The sequence below is a fragment of the Papio anubis genome, chromosome 9, assembly GCF_008728515.1.
Source record: "Papio anubis isolate 15944 chromosome 9, Panubis1.0, whole genome shotgun sequence".
NCBI lineage: Eukaryota > Metazoa > Chordata > Mammalia > Primates > Cercopithecidae > Papio > Papio anubis.
Genome location: NC_044984.1, coordinates 35778509 through 35805230, shown reverse-complemented (window position 1 = coordinate 35805230; position 26722 = coordinate 35778509). Strand labels below are relative to the sequence as shown.

The following is a 26722-nucleotide window of genomic DNA, read 5'->3' as shown; positions in this document are numbered from 1 at the left end:
GGAGAAATAGGCAGATTCAAAGTTATAGTTGGGTACGCAACTTTCCTCTCTCAGTTAATTATAGAATACAGAAAATTGGTAAGGATATAGAAGATCAGAACAATACTAACAACCAATGTGACCTATGATATTTATAGAACACTATTCATACAAAACAACAGAATGCACATTTATTTCAAGTGCACATTGACTAATCACCAAGAGAGACCATGTGCTAGACCATCAGATAAGTCCCAATATATTTAAGGGGAACAAAATTAAAGAGAGATACCCAAAATTATATTAAATTAAAATTAATTAAAATAGATTTTAATCTCACAGGAACAGAAAACAAACACTGGATGTTCTTACTTATAAGTGAGACCTGAACAATGGGAGCTTAAAGTGAAAATTGAACAATGTACTTCTAAATAACTCATGGTTCAAAAATCGCAAAAGAATTTGAAAATATTTTACCTAAATAATAGTGAAAACAGAACATTGTGCAATGCAATTAGAACATTGGTTAGAGAGAATTTATCATTTCATTTTATTTTATTTTTAGTATTTTATTTTATATTTACTTATGTTTTAATCAACTTTTATTTTAAGTTCCAGGCCACATGTGCAGGATGTGCAGGTTTGTTACATAGGTAAACTTGTGCCCTGGTGGCTTATCCTACAAATCAACCCATCATCCAGGTATTAAGCCCGGCACCCATGAGCTGCTCTTTATGCTCTCCCTCCCTCTGGCCCCCTGACGGGCCCCAGTGTGTGTTCTTCCCCACCATGTATCCATGTGTTCTCATCATTCAGCTCCCACTTATAAGTAAGAACTCGCGGGGTTTGGTTTTCTATTCCTACATTAGTTTGCTAAGAATAATGGCTTCCAGCTCCATCCATGTCCCTGTAAAGTACATGATCTTGTTCCTTTTTATGACTGCATACTATTTCATAGTGTGTATTGTTGCGGGAAGTCAGGGACCCCGAACTGAGGGACCGGCTGAAGCTGTGGCAGACGAACATAAGTTGTGAAGATTTCATGGACATTTATTAGTTCCCCAAATTAATACTTGTATAATTTCTTATGTCTGTATTTACTGCAATCTCTGGACATAAATTGTGAAGATTTCATGGACACTTATCACTTCCCCAGTCAATACCCTTGTGATTTCCCATGCCTGTCTTTACTTTAATCTCTTAATCCTGTCATCTTCTTCATAATCTGGGGATAATGAAAGTTCCCTCAGGACCCTGTGATGATTGTGTCAATTGCACAAAGTGTTTGTAGAGCATGTGTGTTTGAACAATATGAAATCTGGGTATCTTGAAAAAAGAACAGGATAACAGCAATGTTCAGGGAACACCAGAGATAAGACTTCTGGCTGCTAGTGAGCCGGATGGAACAGAGCCATATTTCTCCTCTTTCAAAAGCAAATAGGAGAAATATCGCTGAATTATTTTTCTCAGCAAGGAACATCCCTGAGAAAGAGAATGCGCCCTGAGGGTAGGCCCCCTCAAGGCTTGACATCTTTTTTGGTCGAAGCCGCAGGGATGAAATAAGCCCTGGTCTCCTGTAGTGCTCCCAGGCTTATTAGGATGGGGAAATTCCCGCCTAATAAATTTTGATCAGACAGGTTGTCTGCTCTCAAACCCTGTTTCCTGGTAAGATGTTATCAACCACGATGCGTGTCTAGTCCTGTGATCTCGCCCTGCCTCCATTTGCCTTGTGCTATTTTATTACCTTGTGAAGCATATGATCTCTGTGATCCACACCCTATTCATGCACTCCCTCCCCTTTTGAAAATCGCTAATAAAAACTTGCTGGTTTTATGGTTCGGGGAACATCATGGTTCCTGCCGACACGTGATGTCTCCCCTGGACACCCAGCTTTAAATTTCTCTCTCATGCTCTTTCCCTTTATTTCTCAAACCTGCCGAGACACCTAGGAAATAGAAAAGAACCCACATAACCATCGGGAGCGGGTTCTCCCAACAGTGTATGTACCATGTTTTAAAAATCTAGTCTGCTGTTAATGGGCATTTGGACTGATTCCAGGTCTTTTCCATTGTGAATAGGCTGTAATGAACATACAAGTCCGTGTATATTTATAATAGAATGATTTATATTCCTTTGGGCACATATCCAGTAAAGGGATTGCTGGATCAAATGATATTTCTGCTTCTAGATCTTTGAGGAATTGCCACTCTGTCTTCTACAATGGAGGAACTAATTTACATTCCCACCAAAAGTGTAGAAGTGTTGTTTTTCTCTGCAACTTCCCCAGCATCTGTTGTTTCTTGACTCTTGACTTTTTAATAATTGCCATTCTGACTGGCATAAGATGGTATCTCGGTTTTTTTTTTTTTTTTTTTCAGATAGAGTCTCACTCTGTCACCCAGGCTGGAGTACAGTGGTGCAGTCTCGGCTCACTACAGCCTCTGCCTCCTGGGTTCAAGTGATTCTCTTGCCTCAGCCTCCTGAGTAGCTGGGATTACAGGTACATGCCACCACGCCTGGCTAAGTTTTGTATTTTTGGTAGAGATGGGATTTCACCATGTTGGTCAGGCTGATCTCAATCTCCTGACTTCGTGATCCACTCACCTTGGCCTCCCAAAATGCTGGAATTACAGGCATGAGCCATGGCATCAGTCCCCTCATTGTGGTTTTGATTTGCTTTTCTTTAAATCCTTACATGGAAAAGAAGAAAGGCCTTAAATCAGGTGCATACATTCTTAAAAATTATTTTGTCCCATGCTGATATTTTAGTGAACAAAGGGGACAAAAGGAATCTAAATTCTTTTAGACAATAGAAGAAGGAACATCTTCTAACTCATTTTATGAGGCCAGGAATACTGTGACATTAAGCCAGACAAAACTTTTAAAAGAAAAAAAAAACTATGGATAAATGTCTTTCATGAACATACAAAATTGACACAAAAATCCCTAATAAAATATTAGCTGATCAAACAAGCAATGTATAAAAATGGATTACCCAAGAATACAATATTGGTTTATCATTTGAAAATCAATCAATGTAATTCACCATATTAACTGATCAAAAAACAAAATATGATCATTTGCTTGCCAGCACCTAGCGTTTTATTGTGAGCAAGAGACCTCATTTTTTCTTCCATTTCTCTGTCTCTTTCATCATGATAGACTTGTGTATTACTTTTTCAATGATTTATAATTCATTGCTGTCCTTATTTATCTTGTTCAAATGGTCCCAGCTTTGACTAGTGGCAGTCCTTCAAGTTGGTTCTTATTTCCTTGTGAAATGTTCCACGTCATGTTTTGGATAGCTCTTACTTTCTGGCAGAACTAACGTTTCAGGCTCATCTTGTACCTGCCCTGCCCTAACCCTGGAATTAGTCATTACTCAGAAGAGTCCTGGTTCCTTTTTAGGTTGAGTGGTAGTAGAGACTAAGATCTGGTAACTAGACATGCTCATTGCAGTCATTGCTGTTGGGGACCTTTGCCCTTTCAATGAACTAAAGTAGAAAATATATGCATGTATATACTCATACATACATACTACACATAGATCATATGCATATTCACATAAACAGGCATATGTATATGTGGGTAGACAACCATACACACATATACATACATATGTGTTTTTATACATACGTACATGTACATGCATATATACATCATACACACATATTTTAGAAATTCTAATCCATTCCAATAGGGTTGTTTCTTGCCTTGCCCCATTCCACATTTTATGTCCCTTCTAGGTGGTGCACTTTTATATTTTGCTTTTATTTTTAGTTTCTGGTCATATTGCACTGAGATCAGTGTTTATGGAGTATTTCCACTGCATGAAACTTACTATGTTTTTATGTGTCTTAATATAGAGTCAATTGTTGTGACTGTTTCATGCATACTTGAGAAAAAATATTTTTTAAATTTTGGGGTATAGTGCTTGATATATACCCCAAAAGTTCTATATTATTATGTTGTTTAGATCTTTCATGTCCTTATTCTTTTGTCTGCTCTATTATGCTGTATCATCTTAAGTTGTATATATGCAAATTATGGAATATTTACTGTTTCTTTTTCTCTTTGGTGTGTCTTTTTTTCTTTTTTAAAAAATAGTTTCAGTATTTATAGAGCTTTATATTTTATTCTAGTGGCTAATTTTATATTAATACATTTTATAATGCCCTTTATATTATTTATTCTGTATTTAACCTTTTTAGTATCTTCCATATTAGTTTTAAATAGCATCTTTTGATGCCTGTTACCTATACAAAAGTTAATAACATCATTCTACTTTCTACATTCTTGCTCCCTTGTTTTCACCTTTTTAAAGTTGCATTCTTTCTACTCTGTCAGAAAGTATAATGTTGTGAAATTATTCTTCTATGACTTCACTATGGTTTAAGTTTTAGCTTTTCAATTACGTGCAGTATTCACCATCAGTTCCTTTGCTGGAATTCTCCTTAGCTTTAGTTTGTATAAAGCTTACCCTGCAGTGGATTCCTCCAAAAGGGCACAGGTGGAGAGCATCTGATGAGTTCCTCCATGTTCAAAATGTGTTTCTTCAGCTTTGATATATGAAGACCTGAAGACCTGTGGTTTGCATTTTCTTTCCTTAGGTTTCTTGAAAGGCGGCTCTACTGCTGTTTTACTTTGTATGTTATTGGTAGCCTGATACTAGTGGAATATTTTTGTCTTTGCGATTTTTGATGAGACAACAATAAATATCCTATTGGATGAGTTTTTTGTTGCGTTGACCATTTGAAAATTTACCAGGTAATTTATAGTATAATGTTTTACATATTTTGTTATTCAGAATAGTAACATAAACTTACTAACTGAAACAATCACATTGCTTATGGGAATTTTTTTACTGAGATTATCACTCCAGGAAAAGAAATATAAGTTGGAAAAACAGAAGACTTAATAGTAGCTCTCTAAGATATTGAGTCCAATCCCTGGAAACTGCAAATTTTAATTCATGTGGCAAAGACTTTATATGTGTGATTAAGGATATTGAGGTAGGAATATTATCCTAAATTATCCGGATTAGTCCTAAATTCAATATGTGTCTTTATAGGGGGGAGACAGAAGAGGATTTGACATGTATGGAAGAGGAAAAGGCAAACAGGAGAAGAGTAGAGGTTGGACTGATGTGACCAGAAGCCAAACAAGCCAAAGAATTCTAGCAGTCACAAAAAGCTAGAAGAAGCAAGGGATGGATTCTCCCCTAGACCCTTTAGAGGGAGTATGACCCTGACAATGTCTTGATTCTGGTTCACTGACACTGATTTGGAATCTCTGGCTCCAGAACTGTGACAGAATAAATCTCTGTTATTTTAAGCCACCAAGCTTGTGGTAATTTGTTACAGCGGTCATAAGAAACAAAAACAGTTGTCAAAGGGAATGGCATATTTTTAAAGCGATCATCGATTTTGCCATTTAAGAGATTATGCACTGAAAATTATTTTATGAGTTGTATTATTGTACATGGTCTACAGTTATTTAATTCTTAAATGCCAAATTTTATGAGAGTAGATAAACAGAAATTTACCACGAAAGTTCAAATAAGTCTATATTTAGCCTCACATCTGCTACAAATCTTTTGAATCATCTTCCCAGAGATCCTAACTAAAAATCCAAACCAAACTAAGTCAAATCTGGTAGACCCTTTAAATAATTAATGAGAAAATATATTTTAGCGGCCTTAAAAAGGTCTGCATGGTAAGTGTGTTGCCAGCTGCTCTTCAGCTCGTGAGAAGCAGTTGCTTTCCACTACTTAACTCCAACCTTCTCCTGATTTTATGAGTCTACTTCTTCAAAGCCAGCATAGCCCAGTTTTAAAATTTATTTCCTGAATAGCAATTGCCAGATTTTCTGTGGTGTGGTTTTTTTAAGTGACTACATATTTGAAGTTTTAGAACTCCTATAGAAACTCTCAAGAACTATAGCTTTCTGAGAGGTGTTATCAGAAGACACAGGTAAATGAAGGGTTAATGAAGGGATTTGAAGGAATGATGAATAAGATGACATGTGTCCTTAGCAGATTCTAGAGAATGAGCAGAAAAGGGGCAGCTGCTCAGGAACCCAACCCCAAAGAGCAGCTTGTCACAGAAGGTGGAGGGTGATGGGACAACCTGGAGATCAAAGGGCTTCCTGTGGTTATTCTGGGGACAGACATCTGTCTGAGGCAGCTCTTTGATCTGATCTGGGCTTGCTGACCCACATGGCATTTTATGCTTCTCTAGGATGGCCACCCAAACTGAGCTTTTCTGAGTGCCAGAGAACAGAGTGCTTCCCTTGAAGATTCATCACTAAGGAAAATAGTGTTATGCTAATCAGAATTTTAAAAATAGGGAAAGAAAGGAAAAAAGTAAAAGAAAAAAAATTTCTGAAAAGAATATATTGGCAGAGCATTGTGGCTTGTGCCCGTAGTCCTAGCTACTCTAGAGGCTGAGGATGGCTTGAGCTCAGGAGTTCTAGGCTGCAGAGAGCTATGATTATGCCAGTGCACTCCAGCTGGGCTGACAGTGTGAGACCCTGTTTCTAAAAGAAAAAAGAAATTATGAACTTGAATAGGTAACATTCTTTATTTGATCATTAATGAATCATGATTTTGTATAACTTCATAGTGGCCTTGAGGCAGTATTTCTCTGCCTAAACAGTGTTTGATTATGGAAAATAAATAGAAAAATAAATTCACTGTAAAGTTCTAGGTGTCAGTAATAAGAAAGGCTGTGATTTCTTTTTGTAGATTGAGATAATGAAAATAGTATTATAAAAATATGTTATATTTTTCTTCCTCCATTCAAAGCACAGAAAGAGATTGCTTGTCAGTTAGGACTTAGCTCACAAATGCTCAGGACCAAGCATATTTGTGGCATGAGATAGAAATACTGTTTATATGATGGATGTGGGATCCAAGTGAATAATTAAAGGGGGACATAAGTTATTTGTCTTTTTGTTTAATATTAATATTATAGAACTTTGGGATACAAGTTGGAGGAGATTTCTCTTTCTGCTTGATTTGATGATACAGAGAGGTTGGGCCAGTAATTATTTCTGTAAACTCCCTCCTATTAGAGTGAACAAACCTGAAATTCACAAGGATCATTTATTTAGGTCAATATCTCTAGATCTGGGATTCTACTCTATCATTTAAATCTTCTAGTAAATTTTTTTTCGAAGAGCTACTGTGTTTTCCAAGATTTTTCAAGTGGTTTTTCAATTCCTCCCAAACTGGATTGCTTAGATTATGCCATTTCATGCCATAGGAGCCATTTCAGAAATAAGCAATCTGCCAAGCCATAATAAGATTACTTTTTTAAGAACAGGAGTTAAAATTCAAGTAAGAGAAAGTCATGAATATACAGGATCAATAGTGTCTCAAGTGCCAAAAATGTCAATCAGTCAGTCTTATCTGAGAGCTTGCTTGCATTAGCAAGGTACACAATCCCATTGGGGCCTGATGTCATTTTCTAAATCTGCCTCTTTGCTTTCCTGAATAACTTTAATTCTACACAAGTGTATCTGAAATGAAAAGTGTAACTGTATCTGTATTTACTAATATTAAGAATAATTTTATTAGATATTCACATTATGCTTTACATTCTTCCTCAGTCCCTCTTTAATCACCTTCTTTATCCTAGATTATAATCACTGTGAACTCTGTAATTTTAGCACGTTCTGAAAGCTTCAGACCACTACAAATGCTTTAAATATTGACCACTTCCTAATCCCTGAGTGAAGCCAAAAATGTTGTATTTTCTTTTCTTCAAAGCCCTTCTCTTATCAAATTATTTTGAGTTAAAGTGTGAAAAGTTTGCCTGTGCTATTCTTTACAAATAATATTTGCATTTTAACTGTTGCCTATCACGACTTAATTTAGGGTTCCTCAACCTGGTTCTGGTCTAAGAACCTGCTTCCCACAAACTCTGAGAGTTCTAAGGACAATTTAAAACTTCTGATCATTTGGTGATTATCTTTGGATGATATCTTTAAAAATAACACAGGCGTATTCTGGATCTTCTAAATGAAACTAAATGTTTCCTATAATTGTATTCCTAGAGTATGTATTTACAATTTCATTGGTGACAAGTGCCAACTTCATTGGTACAATTTCTGGTTAATAAGAAAGGAACAGATGTGAACTTAATGGTAAATAATGATTTTGCACTAAGTGATGCCCAAATGTCAGCACTGTCTGCCGAAAACTAGGATAGAAAAATATTGTGGAAGGATTCAAATATCTAGGCCCATGGGCAGCAAATTAATTTCAGCAAAACATTATCAATAGTCATATTAAATCAGTTATTAATTTTAATATTACTAGCCTTGTATCTTTGTTTTATTTTTAAATTTGCTTTGGTATGAGTTACAAGAACAAGAAGTTTATAATTGATTTTACATTGTATATATTTAAATAACATTTTAATAATAATTTTAGTCAACTGAATAGCTTGCGATTTTTGAATTGATTGATTTGATTTCAGCTATGATTTCCTAAAATTTAAGGGACACTCGTTTAAAGGCAAGAAAGATAATTATATAGAAATCTACAATTCATCAGACAGTTTGTACTTTTGGTAATTTACAAAGCACTCAATACCAGTAGTTTTCATCCCAATAACTGGTTTTGGAAATGGAGAATAAATAAGTAGTCAGTCAATGTTTCTGGCCACAACAGATTAATTGAGGAGGGAAATGTTAATCTATCCATTTTTAAATTATCTATACGACAATATTCTCTAAAGGAGAGTCTCATCATTTATAAACAATGAAATATTAGAGAGAGAAACTTTTAAGTAATATAACCTATTTCTGCTTATCTCAGCAAGTCTTTTGTAGAGTCATGATGATGTTTCGGATTTTTACTTTACAGACTAACATGCATTAAGCTGTCCTCCACTGTAGTCTGAATTAGGTATAAAAGGCAAACATTATTATTTCACCATTTGTTTGCCCTCCAAGGTGGCCTATTACTTGTTAGATGAAGCACAAGTTTGTTTTGTTTTGTTTTGTTTTAGTGGGGTCTGTAAAGCTCTCACCATCCACTTTTGTCCATCACTCTGGCCTCAATTCTCATACTGCAGCCATACTGTCCTTCTTACAAACTCTGAGCCTCACTAGGCTTCTCTCAATTTGGTGCCGTCATAGTGCCTTTCTTTTTGCTTGGCACCTTCTTCTCCTCGTTGGTCCCCATGTAATACCCAGGCTTTTTTCTTTTCAGGTAGTCTCATATCCATCGTTCCCTCTGAGAAACTTCTCCTGGTTCCTAGACTACTGTTGCCAAGCCCACTTCATTTTCAAAGCATCTTAAATCTTCCCTATCATAGGACTTACCACACTTGATTATAATTTGTTCTTTAGTCATCTGCATTTCCTGTTAACCAAGAATAATAACTTTTATAAGTCCCTTGTAAGACATACGTGTATGAAATAGTCACACTCCCTATTCTAACAATTTTACCTTAGGACATAATTAGAAATGCAGAGTTATGTACAAATAGGTTTAGTGAATTTTTAGTATCTTATTGAAACATAACATGGATATATATAACTGCGCAAGTCATAAGTGTAAAACTTAATGAATTTTCACACAGTGCAGTTACCACGCAGATTAGGAAAGGCCATCTCCCTAGAAGTCCCTTCACACTCCCTGACAGTCACTACTCTCACCTGCCTTTCCAAATATAACCAATATCCTGACTTCTAATTAAATAGACCCATTTTTCCTGTTCTTATACTTTTTATTGATATATAATAGTTGTACATATTTTGGGGGTATGTGTAATATTTTGATATGTGCTCAAATGTGTAGTGATCAAACCATGGCAATTGCTGTCCTTGAACTTTTAAAAAGTAATCTTCCAGCATGTATTATTTTGCGTTTGGCTTCTCCATCCTATTTATGTATGTAAGATACATTCCTGTTGAATGTAGTAATAGGCTCTACATATTCATTGTTGTATAATATTTTATTATATGAAAGTTACCTGTCATGGTTAATTTTATGTGCCAGTTTGACTGGGCCAAGGGATGCCCAGATAGCTGCCAAAACATTATTTCTGGATATGCCATTGAGGATGTTTCCTGAAGAGATTAGCATTTAAATCAGTAGACTGAGAAAAGAAGATGGTCTTCACCAGTGTGGCTGGGCATCATCCAACCTGTTGAAGGCCTAAGCAGAACAAAGAGGTAGAGGAAGGGTGAATTTACTCTCTCTTTTGGAGCTGGGATATCCATCACTTCCTGCCTTGACATCAGCACTTCTGAACTGGAACTGTACCACTACATTTCCTGGGCCTTTAGCTTGCAGATGGGAAATAGGGGGACTTCATAATCATGCGAGCCAGTCTCTCGTAATAAATCTCTGTCCCTCTATCTATCTTTCATCTATCTATTTTCTATCCTATTCATTCTGTTTCTCAGGAGAACCTGACTAACACAATGCCACAGTGTATTTATCTAAGCTATTATTGATGGGCATTTAGGTCGATTTTAAATTTGAGCTATTATGAACAGTGCTACCATGAACATTCGATACTTGGTGCACATATGCACACATTTTTCTATCATATATACCCATAAGTGAAATCGCTTGCTCATAAGATATGTGCATTAGACCATGTTCATACTGCTAAGAAGAAATACCTGAGACTGCGTAATTTATAAAGAAAAAGAGGTTTAATGGACTCACAGTTCCACATGGCTGGGGAGGCCTCACAATCATGGTGGAAGGCAAAGGAGGAGCAAAGGCACATCTTACAGGGCAGCAGGCAGGACAGCATGTGTAGGGGAAACGCCCTTCATAAATCCATCAGATCTTGTGATACTTATTCACTATCATGAGAACATTACAGGAAAAAAACCGCCCTATGATTCAATTACCTCCCCCTGGTTGTCTCCCATGACATGTGGGGATTATGGAAACTTCAATTCAAGATAAGATTTGGATGCTGACACAGCCAAACCATATTATTTTGCCCCAGTCCCTCCCAAATCTGATGTCCTCACATTTCAAAACAAATTATGCCTTTCCAACAGTTCCTCAAAGTCTTAACTCATTTCAGCATTAACTCAAAAGTCCACAGTCCAAAGTCTCATCTGAGACAAGGAAAGTACCCTTCCACCTATGAGCTTGTAAAAACAAAAGCAAGTTAGTTACTTCCTAGATACAGTGGAGATCCAAGCATTGGGTAAACACACCCATTTCAAATAGGAGACATTGACTCAAAAAAGGGGCTACAAGTCCCACACAAGTCCAGAATGCAGCAGGGCCATCACACCTTAAAGCTCCAAAATGATCTCCTTTGACTCCAGGTCTCACATCCGGGTCAGGCTGATGTAAGAGGTGGGTTCCCATGATCCTTGGGACCATATGGCTTTGCAGAATATAGCCCCCTTCTGGCTGCTTTCCCAGGCTGGCATTGAGTGTCTGTGGCTTTTCTAGGCACATGTTGCAAGCTGCCAATGGATCTACTATTCTGGGGTCTGGAGGATGCTGGTCCTCTTCTCACAGCTCCACTAGGCAGTGCCCTAGTATAGACTCTGTGTGGGGGCTCCTACCCCAGATTTCCCTTCTGCACTGCTCTAGCAAAGGTTCTCCATGAGGGCTTTGCCCCTGCAACACACTACTGCCTGGATATCCAGGTGTTTCCATACATCCCCTGAAATCCAGGCAGAGGTTCCCAAACCTCAATTCTTGACTTCTGTGTACCCGCAGGCCCAACACCATATGGAAACCACCAAGGCTTGGTCCTTGCATCCTCTGAAGCAGTGGCCTGAGCTGTGCATTGACCCCTTTTACCCATGCTGGGATGTAGTCTTGAGGCTACACAGAGCAGCAAAGCTGTTGGCCCAGCCCACAAAATCATTTTTTCCTCCTAGGCCTACCAGCTTGTGATAGAAGGGACTGCCATGAAGACCTCTGACATGCACTGGAGACAGTTTCCCCATTGTCTTGTGATTAACAATTGACTCCTTGTTACTTATGCAATTTTCTGCAGTCAGCTTGAATTTTTCCTCAGAAGATGCGTTTTTCTTTTCTATTGTATTGTCAGGCTGCAAATTTTATAAACTTTTATGCTTGGCTTTCCTTTTAAATATAAGTTTCAATTCCAAACCATATCTTTGTGAATACATAAAACTGAATGCTTTTAACAGCACCCAAGTCACCTCTTGAATGCTTAGACATTTCTTCCACCAGATACCCTAACTCATGTCTCTCAAGTTCAAAGTTTCACAGATCTCTAGGGCAGGGGCAAATGCCACTAGTCTTTTTGCTAAAATATAGCAGCAGTCACCTTTACTCCACATCTCCATCTGAGACCACCTCTGCCTGGCCTTCATTGTCCATATCACTATTAGCATTTCGGTCAAAGGTATTCCTTAAATCTTTAGGAAGTTCCAAACTTTCCCACACTTTCCTGTCTTTTTCTGAGCCCTCCAAATTGTTCCAGCCTCTGCCTGTTACCCAGTATCAAAGTCACTTCTACATTTTTGGATATCCTTATAGTACCCCACTCTACTGGTACCAATTTAGTGTATTAGTCCATTTTCACACTGCTATGAAGAAATACCTGAGACTGGGTAATTTATAAAGAAAAAGGGGTTTAATCAATTCACAGTTCCATATGGCTGGGGAGGCTTCCCAATCATGGCAGAAGGTGAAGGAGGAGCAAAGGCATATCTTACATGGTGGCAGGCAAGAGACCATGTGCAGGGGAACTGCCCTTTATAAAACCATCAGATCACATGAGACCCATTCACTATCAGAAGAGTAGCACAGGAAAAACCTGCCCCTATGATTCAATTACCTCCCACTGGGTCCCTCCCATGACATGTGGGTTTATGGGAACTACAGTTCAAGATGTGATTTGGGAGGGGACATAGCCAAACCATATCAGTATGTGTATGTTTAAGATTTCTATAGAATGTTAAAATGTTTTGTTATGACCAGACAATTCACAAAAGAAAAATATATAAGTAATAATTATACAAAGAGGTGGTCAGAACATTTAGTAATCAGAGAAATGTAAACTAAAACACTGTATACATGACCAGATTGGCTAAATTTTGTATCTATATAATATCAAGCTTGGATGAGAAAATGGAAATCCTCAACTGTTGAAAGAAGTGAAAAATTAGAGCCACCTTTTTCAAATTGGTATGACTTAATTTTTCTCATTGCTGTATCCTTAACACAAAAAGGAGAAGTATGCTGTTGAATGAGTGAATATGCATGATAAATAATATATTATTCACATGTACAATAATCTAGCAATTCTATTACCGAATTTATATGCCAGAAAAAATCCCATAGAAGTACATAAAGAAGCATGCAAATAAATGTTTACTGTAAAATTATCTCTAGTGGGGAGATTATAAAACAGAATGGGAACAAAGGGATAAAATGTACCAAAATTAACCAGAGGAATAAACTAGACATACATATAGATATATCAGAAAAAGTAATGTTAACCAAAAGAGCTATGAAGCCGAATAGAATATGCAGCAAAATATAATTTATATAAATAAAACCAAATATATGAATCCTATTTATTGTTCATGTAATAGTATATAAATAAAATAAAGATTAATTGAAAGGACAAGCATTGAATACATGACAGTGAAAGCATGGTGTGATGTGGGATTGGAGTTAAAATAGAGAAACACATAATAAAATATATAAATAAATACATAAAAATAAATAATAGATGAGACATTGTGCATAGTGCATTAGCGTGTGCCACAAACTGTAGAGTATTATTGCTTATGTTAATATGATCTAGCACTCCTGTGGTGCAAACATTTAGAAATGAAATGTTGCAGAAACAATACTCAGAAGAGGAGGTCCTGGATATGTCCTGGGTGTACAACTGTAGATAAATTTCTTCCTCTTTAGTGATCATCCTTCAATGAGCCTTTTCTCCACCTACAATTTTTTACAGACATAAACCTGTAAACATAGCATTGTCAAAAACCGATTGTTATTTTAGTAAAGAGTTCTCACGATGTTAGAATATGTGAAATAAGCAAATTATCAACCAAGTAACATAAAAATATTTCTAGAAAATATGCTAATCTAACACTGAAAATCTAAAACCTCTGTTTTTTATTCAACAATCCATTCACTATATATGTATTGAGTCCTTATTTCATGCATGGGCTTGTACTAATGTGTGAAGATGTAAAGAAATAGTGAAACAGTTGAGTTAGACAGAATTCTTTGAGCTGTTGCCTTTATGATAGCTGTAAAGATAAAAACTATTTCCCTGGACAGCCATGCTCATCTCAGTTCCCACTGGGTCCCAGACAGCTAAACTGGAGTCTTGCATCTTCAGTAAACCAATTACTCTTCAACATCCTAACCTAGATATAACTTTCATCTTCTTTACCCTAAATTTAGTCAAAGAAGCTGCAAGTGTTCATAAGAACTGTTACGTACCATATTTCTAGTGCACACATTTTAAAAATATGTTAACATCTCTTAAAATAGGATGCATCTTAAAATTAATGGTATCTTTCAATTGCTGTTAGCCAGGAGACAACTATGGCAGAGTTGTTATTGCCTACACATAAGTCACCTTATCATAACTGTTTATATCATCATTACTTCAATTGAGTTGGAAATATTTTGGAGATAACACATGAGTTTGAATGCTTTTTAAGTGTCTTATAATTCAGCATTGAAAGTAAATCATTATAGCATACAGAAATACATGAAAAATAGAGTAGTTGGGCATATAGGGTTACCTTTGTTATTTCTATTGGTCAAATTGGACAAATTCATTTGCTTAAAATGGTGGAAACCAGTGTGGCGATTCCTCAAGGATCTAGAACTAGAAATACCATTTGACCCAGCCATCCCATTACTGGGGATATACTCAAAGGATTATAAGTCATGCTGCTATAAAGACACATGCACACATATGTTTATTGCAGCACTATTCACAATAGCAAAGACTTGGAATCAACCCAAATGTCCATCAGTGACAGACTGGATTAAGAAAATGTGGCACATATACACCATGGACTACTATGCAGCCATAAAAAAGGATGAGTTCGTGTCCTTTGTAGGGACATGGATGCAGCTGGAAACCATCATTCTCAGCAAACTATCAAAAGAGCAGAAAACCAAATACCACATGTTCTCACTCATAGGTGGGAATTGAACAATGAGATCACTTGGACACAGGAAGGGGAACATCACACACTGGGTCCTATTGTGGGGAGGGGTGGGGAGGGATAGCATTAGGAGATATAACTCATGTAAATGACGTGTTAATGGGTACAGCACACCAACATGGCACATGTATACATATATAACAAACCTGCACATTGTGCACATGTACCCTAGAACTTAAAGTATAATAAAAAAAAAGAAAAAAAAATTTGTCAACAAGTCACTTAAGAGTCTTAATCATATGCCAATTGTACAGTTATCTATTACTATATAATAAATTACTCCAAAATATAGTGGCTTAAAACAACAAATTATTACTATCTCAGGTAGTTCCTGAAGGTCATAAACCTGGGAGCAGACGTTTGGGCGATTCTAGCTCAAGGTGTTTCATTATATGGCAGTTAGGCTTTCAGCCTAGACTGTATTCATCTGAAGGGTTAACAGGCTGATATGCTTGCAAGATGGCCCACTCACAGGGATGCTGGCAGGAGGTATCAGTTTCTCACTATATGAATATCTCCACAGGGCTGGCTGAATTCCCTTAGAATGTAACAGCTGGCTTCTCAAAGAGCCATTGATCTAAGAGAGAGAGAGAGAGAGAGAGAGAGAGAATGATTAAGATGGAGACCACACTGGCTTTTAATGACTTAGTTTCCAAAGTCCTCCACTGTCAGTTCTGCTTTATCCCATTCTCTAGAGGTGATTCATTAAATTCAGCCCACTCTCAAGGGGACCAGAATTACTTTCCACCTCTTGAAGAGAAGAGTGTATGAACATATTTTTTTCAATGGCCACAATAACTTTCTGTTGATGACTGGTAAGATTGAGAAAACACTGGCAGAATAGGCATCAGAAGCTTGAAAGAAATATTGGAGCATCCTTTAAGTAATGATGTAGACACCACTACCACCAAAATATGACATTTTGTAACACAATACAAATATCAACTACTGAAAGTTTAGGAGTGATTTATGAGGCTTATTCTAAATGTAAAGAATTTGTCAGACTATCTTAGCACAATTTTTGTATAGCTTCTTTGTTGCCTATGCATGAGTATAACATCATAAAAACATATGTACAAATAAATAGCTGTTTCAATAAGAATAACAATTCTACATGATAAACAAGCATTGTGTTATAGTTTAATTATAAATATTTTTTCTTTTTTAATAGTAAAATTGATGGCCTCTTAGAGCCAGTGGAATTTGGTAAGTATCTGTGGCAGATTACATCATGTGGCTCCAATTCTTCAGTACTTCCTATGTCCACATCCTCTGCTGTACCTTTAAAACGCCCACCCGCATATGTGGGTGACCTACCATGCCTCTTGGTTCCGGGTTTATAATATAACTCGATTTGATCAATAGGATGTTAGCAGACATGAGGCAAACAAAAGTTTGAGAGAGTAGCTACATGTTTCCACACGCTTTCTTGCACCTCTGTCAGCTGTGAGAACGTGCCAGGTCTAGCCTGCTGGAGAATGGGAGAAAAGTGAAACGGAGCCAAGTTACCTGAAAGGCCCCATCTAAGGGCAGCTTTGGACAGCTGACAGTCAACTGACTCCTGAACATGTGAGGGAGTTCAGTTCAGATAAGCAAAGCCACATATCTGACCTACTGCTGTTCAAATGTGTGAGCAGTTTTTACTGTTATTTGCCACTGAGGTTTTGTGAATAATGAATATAGTTCACTTAAAATAGTGCATGTGTTTGCAACACTTTAATGTGACACGTCCCTTCCCTGTGATTACTTGAAGTGATTGTGATTGTGTAATGTGGATAAGCTTTTCTAATGAAGTTTCGAAGTCCCTTGGAAACTTGTACTATAGTTGAATATTCATGTCATTCTTAGAAATACTAAAAGCACTGTAGATGGGACTGATTAACCATGGTTTCCCCTCACCTTTCATCACCAGGAATAGTGCACATTTGAGATGTGGTAAAAGGAGGGTTTTCGTGCTGACAGGCATCTGATATTTCTTCTAGGGGAACATCCTTCTCCACTCCATCTAGTCCTGGTGGGATTTTTTTTTTTTTTTTTTTTTTTTTTTGAGACAGAGTCGCACTCTGTCACCCAGGCTGGAGTGCAGTGGTGGCACGGTGTCAGCTCACTGCAACCTCCACCCTCACGGTTCAAGTAATTCTCCTGCCTCAGCCTCCTGAGTATCTGGGATTACAGGCACACACCACCACGCCCAGCTGATTTTTTGTATTTTTAGTAGAGGTAGGGTTCCGCCATGTTGGCCAGGCTGGTCTCAAATTCCTGATCTCAGATGATCCACCCTCCTCGGCCTCCCAATGTGCTGGGATTACAGGCATGAGCCACCATGCCTGGCCGGTGGATATTTCTATTACAATGTTTGTGCCACCATTTCACTACCCAGAAGGGTAGACAGGCTATCCAAAGTGGCAAATAAAATGTACTACATTCCTGGGAATAATCTGAGTCTTCACTGAGATTTTCTATGTATGCTGAGTCAGAGTGAGACAGGCTTTAATACTTTTGGACCACTGATCAGGAGGACGTAGGTTTGGAAATGTCAGCACCCCAGATTCCTTCCACAAAAAGATAACCTGCCAGAGATGCAGAATCCATGGATGAAGAGAAACCCTGAGAACATTACTAAAGCCCTTATATCTATTCCATCTTAGAGACTACATTATTTGAGCCAACAGACTCTTTTTTTATTATTTCCTTAAAGCTATTGGAGTTGAGTGTCTGTCATTTGCAACTAAAAGAATTCTGAACAATTGAGAAGTGTTATCCCTATTTTAGAGAAGAGGAAACTGCACCTCAGAATGCCATATTTCTTGTCCAAGATCTTATAGGTAATAACAGGTAGCATTAAAATATTATCACAGATCTGTCCAATGGTCATGATCTTTTCAAAATTTCATTTTTAAAAAAGTTGTTTTAATGTACATACTGTAAAGCTCACCCTTTTGATGGGCAATTTTGTGAGTTTTGACAAATGCATAGATTTCAGTCACCACAACCAGTTCTATCGCCCCTAAGAGTTCCCTCATGCCGCTTCTGTGCAGTCAGACCCTCCAGCTCCTCTCAACTCCTTGCAACCACTAGCATTCTGACTGTTTCCGAATGTTCTATAAATGACATCACACAGCATTTTGAATCTGGCTTCTTTTCACTTAGCATAATGCATTTGAGTTTCATCCATATTGTTGTAAACTATCAACATAAATGCTTTCTGAAAAGATGCTTAGAGCAGAATTTCAGTCATATCCACATTAGCGTGAGTGATGCGTATCAGGTTTTAAAACGAGGAAATGAGAACTATACTAGGTTGAGACAAAATATATGTCCACTCAGTACCTGTGAATGTGACCTTATTTAGAAATAGTGTCTTTGCATATGTAATTAAATTGAGGTCATGCTGGATATTAAGGTGGTCCATAATCCAGTGACTGGTGTCTTGATAAAAGAGAGAAATGTGGACACCAAGACACACAGGGAATATGCCATGTGGCAAGAGGTAGAGATCGGAGTGTTACAGCTGCAAGCCAAGGAATATCAAGCACTGCCTGCAACCATGAAAAGAAACGAGAGAGGGGTTTAGAACAGATTCTCCTTCAGAGTCTCCAGAAGGCAGGCTGACACCTTCATTTTAGACTTACAGCCCCCAGAACTGTGAGAAAATAAATTATGTGTTGTAAGCCCCTTAGTTTGTGGTAATTTTTACTGCAGTTCTGGGAAACAAATGCAAGAAAAGATTAAGATATTTGGCTTTGCTTTCAAGGCAGCATCTGTGAAAGAAAATGATCCTGAATGAAAAAGGATTAACTTCACAGTTGTGCTTGAGGATGAGCCTGACTGAATTCTAGAGCAAAATTAGTAATGGCATTGTAGGAACTGATATATATTACCCCAGGCAGCGGACTTATTTCTAGTAATGGAAAAGTGAAACTTGGTTTTAAAATAGGATGAACAATGGTGAAACCTATAAACTAGTTTACAAGTCAATTCATTCAAAGTCATCATATGTCTATTCTGAAGAAACAAATACTGAAGTTTGGAGGAGGCTTTCATCATTTTTTTTTATTAGCAACCTCCAGAAGATGATAGACTTGGGAAATTAAGTATTAAAATTTAATTTATTTTCCAAGTATCATGAAGGAAAAAGAAAAAGTCCACATTCCTTTAGAGGAGAAATCTTCTGAGGTGCATTTTTGTCTGCAGTCTGGATACAAACAAGGTAGGGTATATTTTTGCCAGACAAAAAGTGCATTGTATTTTGATATTAAGATGTAGAACAAAATAAGAATAATTATAAACAAATCAGCATTTTAGGCAAGCCAAGGTTATGGATTCTTTTTTTTAAGAGATATTAAGTTATGTAGACATGCTATTGAAATATGTTGTTCTTTCAGTTGACACTATCAGTTAATCCAGCCTGCAGTGATCATGAACACCTCAAACCCAACTCCCTATCAGATAGTACTGAATATTCCCTCCAAAATATAGCTCAGTCCCCAGATTCTGATTTGATAAATCTGGACTGGGGTCCGGGGAATTCATTTTAATTTTTCTAATTCTCCAGGTGATCCCGATGGGCAACCAGGTTTGAGAATCATTAACATGGAACACACTCTCACAGAAAGAAGCTTTGATCTCCCAAAGCCTGGAGAATCTGAGCTGGGGTCAGTCGAAAGTCAAATACCAAATACAAAATATTAGAAGGGAGCTAATCTAATACTTAAGGTCTAGAAACAGAGACAATGTCCAAACAGGAAAACCAGAATCCAAGGCGAAGCACGCTTCATGAAACAGGAAGGGAGATGAGAATTCCAACGCGAAACCACTATCAGAACACAGGCAGCCATGGGATGCAGTTTTCTGGGCCCAGCCTGCCTCAGGACTCAGAAGCTTTACCTGTAGCAGACTCCTCCCATAGATTCATGCCATTATGCAGATACCTCTATTCCAGGCTCAGCTCATTCTGGGTTAAAAAGTCTCATTTTTTTTTAAGCATCTAGCAGCTTGCTTTAGTGTTTCAGTTTACACTGATATTCACTGACATCTTCATGGGTTGAAGTTATTTACCAGGTGATCTTATTTCAATGTAATAATGACTCTGTGTGTGTTTCTATGTGCGTACTTTTTGTAGTATCTTCAAATAGTGAACTGTTGCTTAACCAGAATATTTATTTCCTGCTATTGAACTTGCAATGAAAACCTTCTAAAAATAAATTGAAACTTGAGGTAAATTGAAAGGACAGTTGTTCTTTCTTGGGTAACAGTAAGACATTTATTACTTTATACTAATTTTTTTTCATTCATAAAAAGGACAAAGCACAGTCCTATACTACTCCATTGAAAAAATGATAAAAAATAACTAAAAAATCAATTCAATATTTATCAGTATCAAATAAAACTACTATCACCTTTCCTGAAATACAAAGAAACAACAGATGTATCTATACCTATATAAAGTTTAATTTAGAATCTTGCGTCTTAAAGCAGATGATTATTAGTTAGCTTGACAACAGTTTAAAACTGATGGTCCTAGTTAAATCTGTACAACTGTATGAGAAAATGAAAAGCTTGAGTTATCAGTGTACGAGAGATTTTAAACTACTTTATCTCTGTCAGAAATTCAAAACTAAACAACCTCCAAAGTCTGTTTTCCTCTTACCTTTCAGAACCATTTCATGCAAAATCTAACCAGTTTTGCTCATTATTGTCATATATTAGAAAATAAAAGGCAAGCATGCATTTGGCAAAAGGTTTAGTTGTTGATTATATAAAAATGCCCAACCTGGGTCACATTGCAAAAGTAAAACCCCAAAGTGTAACAATGAAAACACAAACATTTGTACAGAAGGTATACAGAGTATTCGTTTCCCTAAAGTATGAAGACATTTTGTTTCTTTTTCAAATACTTAAATATTTTATGAAATCTTGCAATGATCTTAAGACTGTTGACGTACTTCCACTGGGAAATCATCCATTTCACTTATTTTTAAAAGTTTCATTTTATAACAAAGAGTTAAATGTAAACTAATGAAATATTTATTGATATTTTCATAATGAAGGCTCTAAACATTTACACATTGATATATAGTACAAAAATTATACAAATTAAAGAAAGGGGGGTAAAGTAGTAATAGATCTATTTTGCTTCCTGTAAATATTTTTTACGAACCTGTATGGTATCCTTTCTAAAAAGATAAACTCTAATTAGCTAGCAAGTCTGTGCTAATAAAATAGGATTATACCTCTTGAAGCATCCAACATTGCACTATTTCATGAGCCAGCTAATTCTTTATTACTCGATTTCTTTTACATCCACATTCGAACACATTTCCGTGCACACCATGGAGAATGAATAAATGTGCATCTTCCTTTTCACAACTTATAAAAACCCAAAGCACCAACACTTGGGAGACACCATCGGAAAGACATATTATTTGCCTCCTCCTGGCCTTCTAGTTTTGCATACTCTTCAAAGTACCATTAGCAATATATTGATTTGGTATTTTTAGCCCGTTTTCAGTATTGCATTGAAGTGGGAATTGAGCTTAAAACTAATTATTATTATTATTATTATTATACAAAATGGAATGCTGTAGCTTTTTCAACCTACAGGTGACTTTTTGATCTGACATCTGCAATAAAGAGACGTAATACTTAGGAATGAAGCAGAAAAACCAAGATACTGGTAATTGTGATATTCACTTAACTGTCACTTATTCCTAACTGTGTAAAGACTGTCACATCTCAATAAAAGGAAGCACTCTACTTTTCAAAATTTGTCATTCCACATATGAACAAATATAGCAATATCATGATATTCTAGATAAGAGCTGTGATTTTTGAGATTTGAAATTGATAAGAAAAGCATAAAATAACTTCAGAGTAGAATATAAAAGTGAAAAAAAAATCTTTATATGGTATGTTAACTTTACTATTAAAAAACTGATTCTGAAAATCAAATATTTAGAAAATTATTTACTTTGAAAATAAAAATACTGATAGTAAGTTCTAGAATTTGGTTTTCAATAGTCAAAATCTTTCAACTCATGATTTGATAATGGGATTTATGACAAAATATTTGTTACACTTTAAACTCAAGATGTCAAGAATGATAGGGGCCATTCAATAATATGCAGTACCCAAAACAGTGAGGAAATTACAAGGGACTGTATTACTCTTACATTTACCACATACAACCAACAATTCAATCTTTATTATATTTCACAACTTGTTATTAAATTTAAAGCACCTGTATATGGTGATTTGACTTTCACTCTACAGCCTATAGTATTGAATTGAACACTGTAACTTGTCCCATTGGGTTAAATCATGCAACTGTCACAGAATCAGGTTAAGTGGTTTATAAGGCATATTGGAACGAGTTAAAAATCATTTATATCCATTTAAAGTTTATTCTTTTGGATGAAGGGGTTCCTGAATGCCTCAGTCATCATGTGAGTTGTAAATCAGTTGAATAGTTTGTTAAAGTATAATTTATTTGGCTTAGGATGGAGCCGCAGAAATTGGAAGGAATTGTGGTCATCCAAGGGATGAAGGATGTCTTCTGAGCTGGGGTGGGAACAGCAGCTATCACAACACATTCAGAATTCCAAGTAGACAAGGATGCCAAGGGCAGGCAGCAGCAAGCCGAGAAGACTTGGCGATGGGGTGGGTGCACCTACAAGGTAAACCGAAAGTGTGCATATTATTTCATTGATAAACGCCAGTATTGCTCATTGAGTCTGCTTTGGCCAAGGCAAGATTGCATAGCCCTGGAAAACAAAGAGGTCCTTTTACAAAACAGAGTCTCTTATGCTTACATGATTTAAGAAAAACAAAAGCTTTTGATCAAAGATTTTGTGTGTGAGATCATGTGAACTGTTTACACAACATGATTAAATTAATCATTTAAAATAATATCACAAATGTGTATGTTGTCCCTATGATCTGGCAGTCCCAAATTCCTACCAGAAGGCAAAAGGTCAAGAAACGTATATACAGGTGTTAAAAAAGTAAGCTTTATAAAAATAAGATAAAGAGATAACAGTAAAAATACAAATAATTTTTCCTGAGATAATGACAACATAGGTATGCTAGGTAGATCTTGCATAATTTCACATCCCAATGGTTTTAAGACATTTATACACTTATATGGAATGATTTAAGTAATGTATTTCTGATAATATTAAATAATCTCATTCAATTTTTACCTAAAGAACAATTGCCCTGAGATATTATACTGTGAATTAAAAATTGAAATGATGTATTATAATATGCTATGGACTTATTTCACATCTTGGGTGACACTTAGAAGGGATACTCCTATAATCAAGTAAGTTTATGGGTCCTGATGACATGAGGATTTTTGAGAAACTGCTGTAAAGTAGGACCAAAAAGTCATACTCTTTCTTCCCAGTGTCCACAACTATTAGGCACTATCTTCTTTTTTAATAAATTAATTATTATCTTTTAAGAGACAGGGTCTTGTTCTCTTGCTCAGCCTGGAGTGTAGTGGTTCAGTCATAGCTCACTGCAGCCTCAAACTCCTGGGCCCAAGTGACCCTCCTGCCTCAGCCTCCCAAAGTGCTGGGATTACAGGTATGAGCCACTATGCCTGGCTGGTACTATCTTCAATGAACATGCTGCTAGAATGAGTGAAGGCCTAAAAAATGTAGTCAATGGCTTACAAATGTAACAGTTTTTGTTAATTTTTGAAAGTTTATTCTCTAAATTTGAAACCACCAAATAAATTATTATTATCTATCATATTAAAAGTGACCATAAACAGCTCATTCTTTAGCATGGTCCTTTTATATTCAGGGAGATTGATTTAGGGCATTTCTCCTGAATCTCTCGTCATTAAAAGCACATTCATGTTCCCTATAAGGTGGAAGATAATAGTGTCTTTCTACTTGCTTGTCTTCAACATCGCCCTGCCTGGGGCTTTTGGTGCTGCCTGGAAACATAAGAGGGAAAGCTTTATCAGATACAGATAAAGTGGTTCTTAGTAATGAGCAGGAAAGTGAGTGTCAAAAAGTCAGGGCAGATAACAAGGGCAATATAAACAGCCCTCAAGTAGCAGAGCTCCTAAGGACACTATCAATAACAAACAGTAAACTTATCATTACTATGAGCGATGCTACTTACTGCCCTACGGCCACCTACAAGACTATGTTGGCTCATTACGTATATTATGACATGACTACAACAACATACAATGGTAGGTCTTCTTACCCCAATTTTATATATTTTGTAACTGAGTCAGGTAAAATGACTTGCTCAAGCCCAATAGTCACTAGAGGGCAGAGACAGGATTAGAATTCAGATCTGTCCAGCTGCAAAGGCCATGCTCTTTTGACCTCTCTGCCGTGTTCCTGCAGATAACTTTAGCAAGGGACCAGTTTCAGAAATGCAGAAGGACACAGCACTCTGCACTTAATGTGTCAAGGCGAGGGCACAGAAGGAAAATAATAAATGTCATATGGAAAACAGCTAACACATAAACTTTCAAAGAGGTCTTTGTATTCTTGTAATTTTTTTTTTTTACCTTCTACTTTTCTACATATTTTTTAAAATATGCCACAGACCACACATTATTTTATTCTGATAAGATGCCCAATAATAAACCTCAATCACAGAGTAAAACCTTTAAACTTCAATGGTTGACCCAGTGTAAATGATCTTTCCTGAAGCCTTTTTTTGTCTGAGGATGACTGCAGGGACTCCGCAATGCTCTTTTGACCACAAATTACATCTGTGACGGGGACACGTTTATGTACTTGGCTGAATATGTGGGTTGGCAAAGTACAAGCTGTGGCTGCTCGAAATAAATTTAGTCAATTGTGGATGCCATCTTGATGTTTTGGTATTAGTATGAAACCAAATACAATTTCATAATTTGTGGCTTTGACATCAGGATATTTGAAATAAACTCCCCATGTTTATGTGTGTTGTATTTAATTTCTCTAATGGCTCAAGCTTATGTAATTTTGGTCTTCATCTTCACTTCTCTCCCACATCCCAAACATAAATTAGAGACCTAATTGAAGTACTATTTAATGTCATTTTAAATGACATATATTCTTGAGCAGTTTTTCAATATATATTGGTTTTGAATCTAACAGCATATATATATCAGAATACTGCTATCAATTATAATTCTGCTACTTATATGGTATATAGTAAACATATATTTTCCTTTTCACATAGCTGATGAATGTTAAGCATGAACAAATCATTGATCTTGTGAGTAATTTTTCCCTATCAGAAGAAATGTAAAACCAATTTGGAGTACTATATCTCTTCCATGGGAATTTCTTGATTTTTTTTAAGTCTAAACTTTGATTTAATACTTCCTTCAGGAGGAATTCCTGCTATAGGGAGAGAGATGCTGAAAACAGAAATTTCAATTAAAAGTTGAGCAGTACTGAAGGCTTTCTGATAAGTAGAAAACTGCTCTACTTGGTTTTTAATACAAACCTCCTTTCTGATGCTTCAGTCTGGACACTGTGGTGCAGTCTCCGTTTCTACTGCTTGCCTATTGCTAATGATGCCATAACATTTAGAGTTTTCTCTTTGTGGTGTCATATTTTGTGACCACAACTGCTAATATCTGTAGATTATGAACAACTTCAAGACAGAGATGATATCCAAATCATATTTTAGCTGTGTTGACTAATACCAAGCCTAGTACATAGAAAGTACTCACCCTATAATGTTAAATGATTGAGTTATGCCTCCATTGTAGGCCCTGAATTGTTTTTGATTACAGAGCACAGGAGGTCTAAGGAAGAAGATGGTGAGAGGAAACCACTGTGACCTTCAGTGGGACCCCTGATATTTCTTTTCATTTTATTCTCTATTGCATAATCTATCTAACTTCTAGGAACCTGGGCAAAGAAAGGGGTTATATCTTCCTATGATTACTTTTGCTCAGAAAATAGATTTTCCTATGAAAGAGATGAAATTCAAAATTCATAATATAATATCAGAAGACATTGATTTCACTACTCAGTCCAGGAGTCCTCCAACTAGTCCTGGTTCAACATTATTATTATTTATTTTATTTATTTATTTTTTTTGAGACGGAGTCTCGCTCTGTCACCCAGGCTGGAGTACGGTGGTGCATCTCCGCTCACTGCAAGCTGAGCCTCCTGGAGTCACCCCATTCTCCTGCCTCAGCCTCCCGCGTAGCTGGGACTACAGGAGCCTGCCATCACGCCCGCCTAATTTTTTTGTATTTTTTTTAGTAGAGATGGGGTTTCACCGTGTTAGCCAGGATGGTCTCGATCTCCTGACCTCGTGATCCACCTGCCTTGGTCTTCCAAAGTGCTGGGATTACAGGCGTGAGCCACCGCACCTGGCCCCGACATTATTTTTTATTCTTCCAAGGTCTATTAATGACCCTAGCCATATGAAAGAAATGTTTTTATTAGATGGTTGATTCCCCATTGCCTAGAGATGTGCCTAATATATATAAGGTGTATTAGGTACACATGAATGGATGTTTGTGTTGAAAATTGTTGAGTTCAGTAAAACTCCTGCTGGGATAGCAGCACATTTGGAGAACTGA

General features: G+C 36.7%; 1 protein-coding gene across 3 annotated transcripts in view; it reads right to left on the bottom strand.

Annotated features, from left to right (window-relative positions):
- Window positions 1-20399: 20399 nt before the first annotated feature.
- CNTN1 (contactin 1) overlaps window positions 20400-26722 on the bottom strand; it is a 389373-nt gene continuing 383050 nt past the window's right edge. For all 3 annotated transcript variants that reach the window (XM_017945784.2, XM_017945786.3, XM_003906209.5), the window contains exon 24: window positions 20400-22828. In XM_017945784.2, coding sequence (XP_017801273.1) covers window positions 22752-22828 — 77 coding nt within the window. In that variant the 3' untranslated portion in view covers window positions 20400-22751. The remainder of the gene's footprint in view (window positions 22829-26722) is intronic.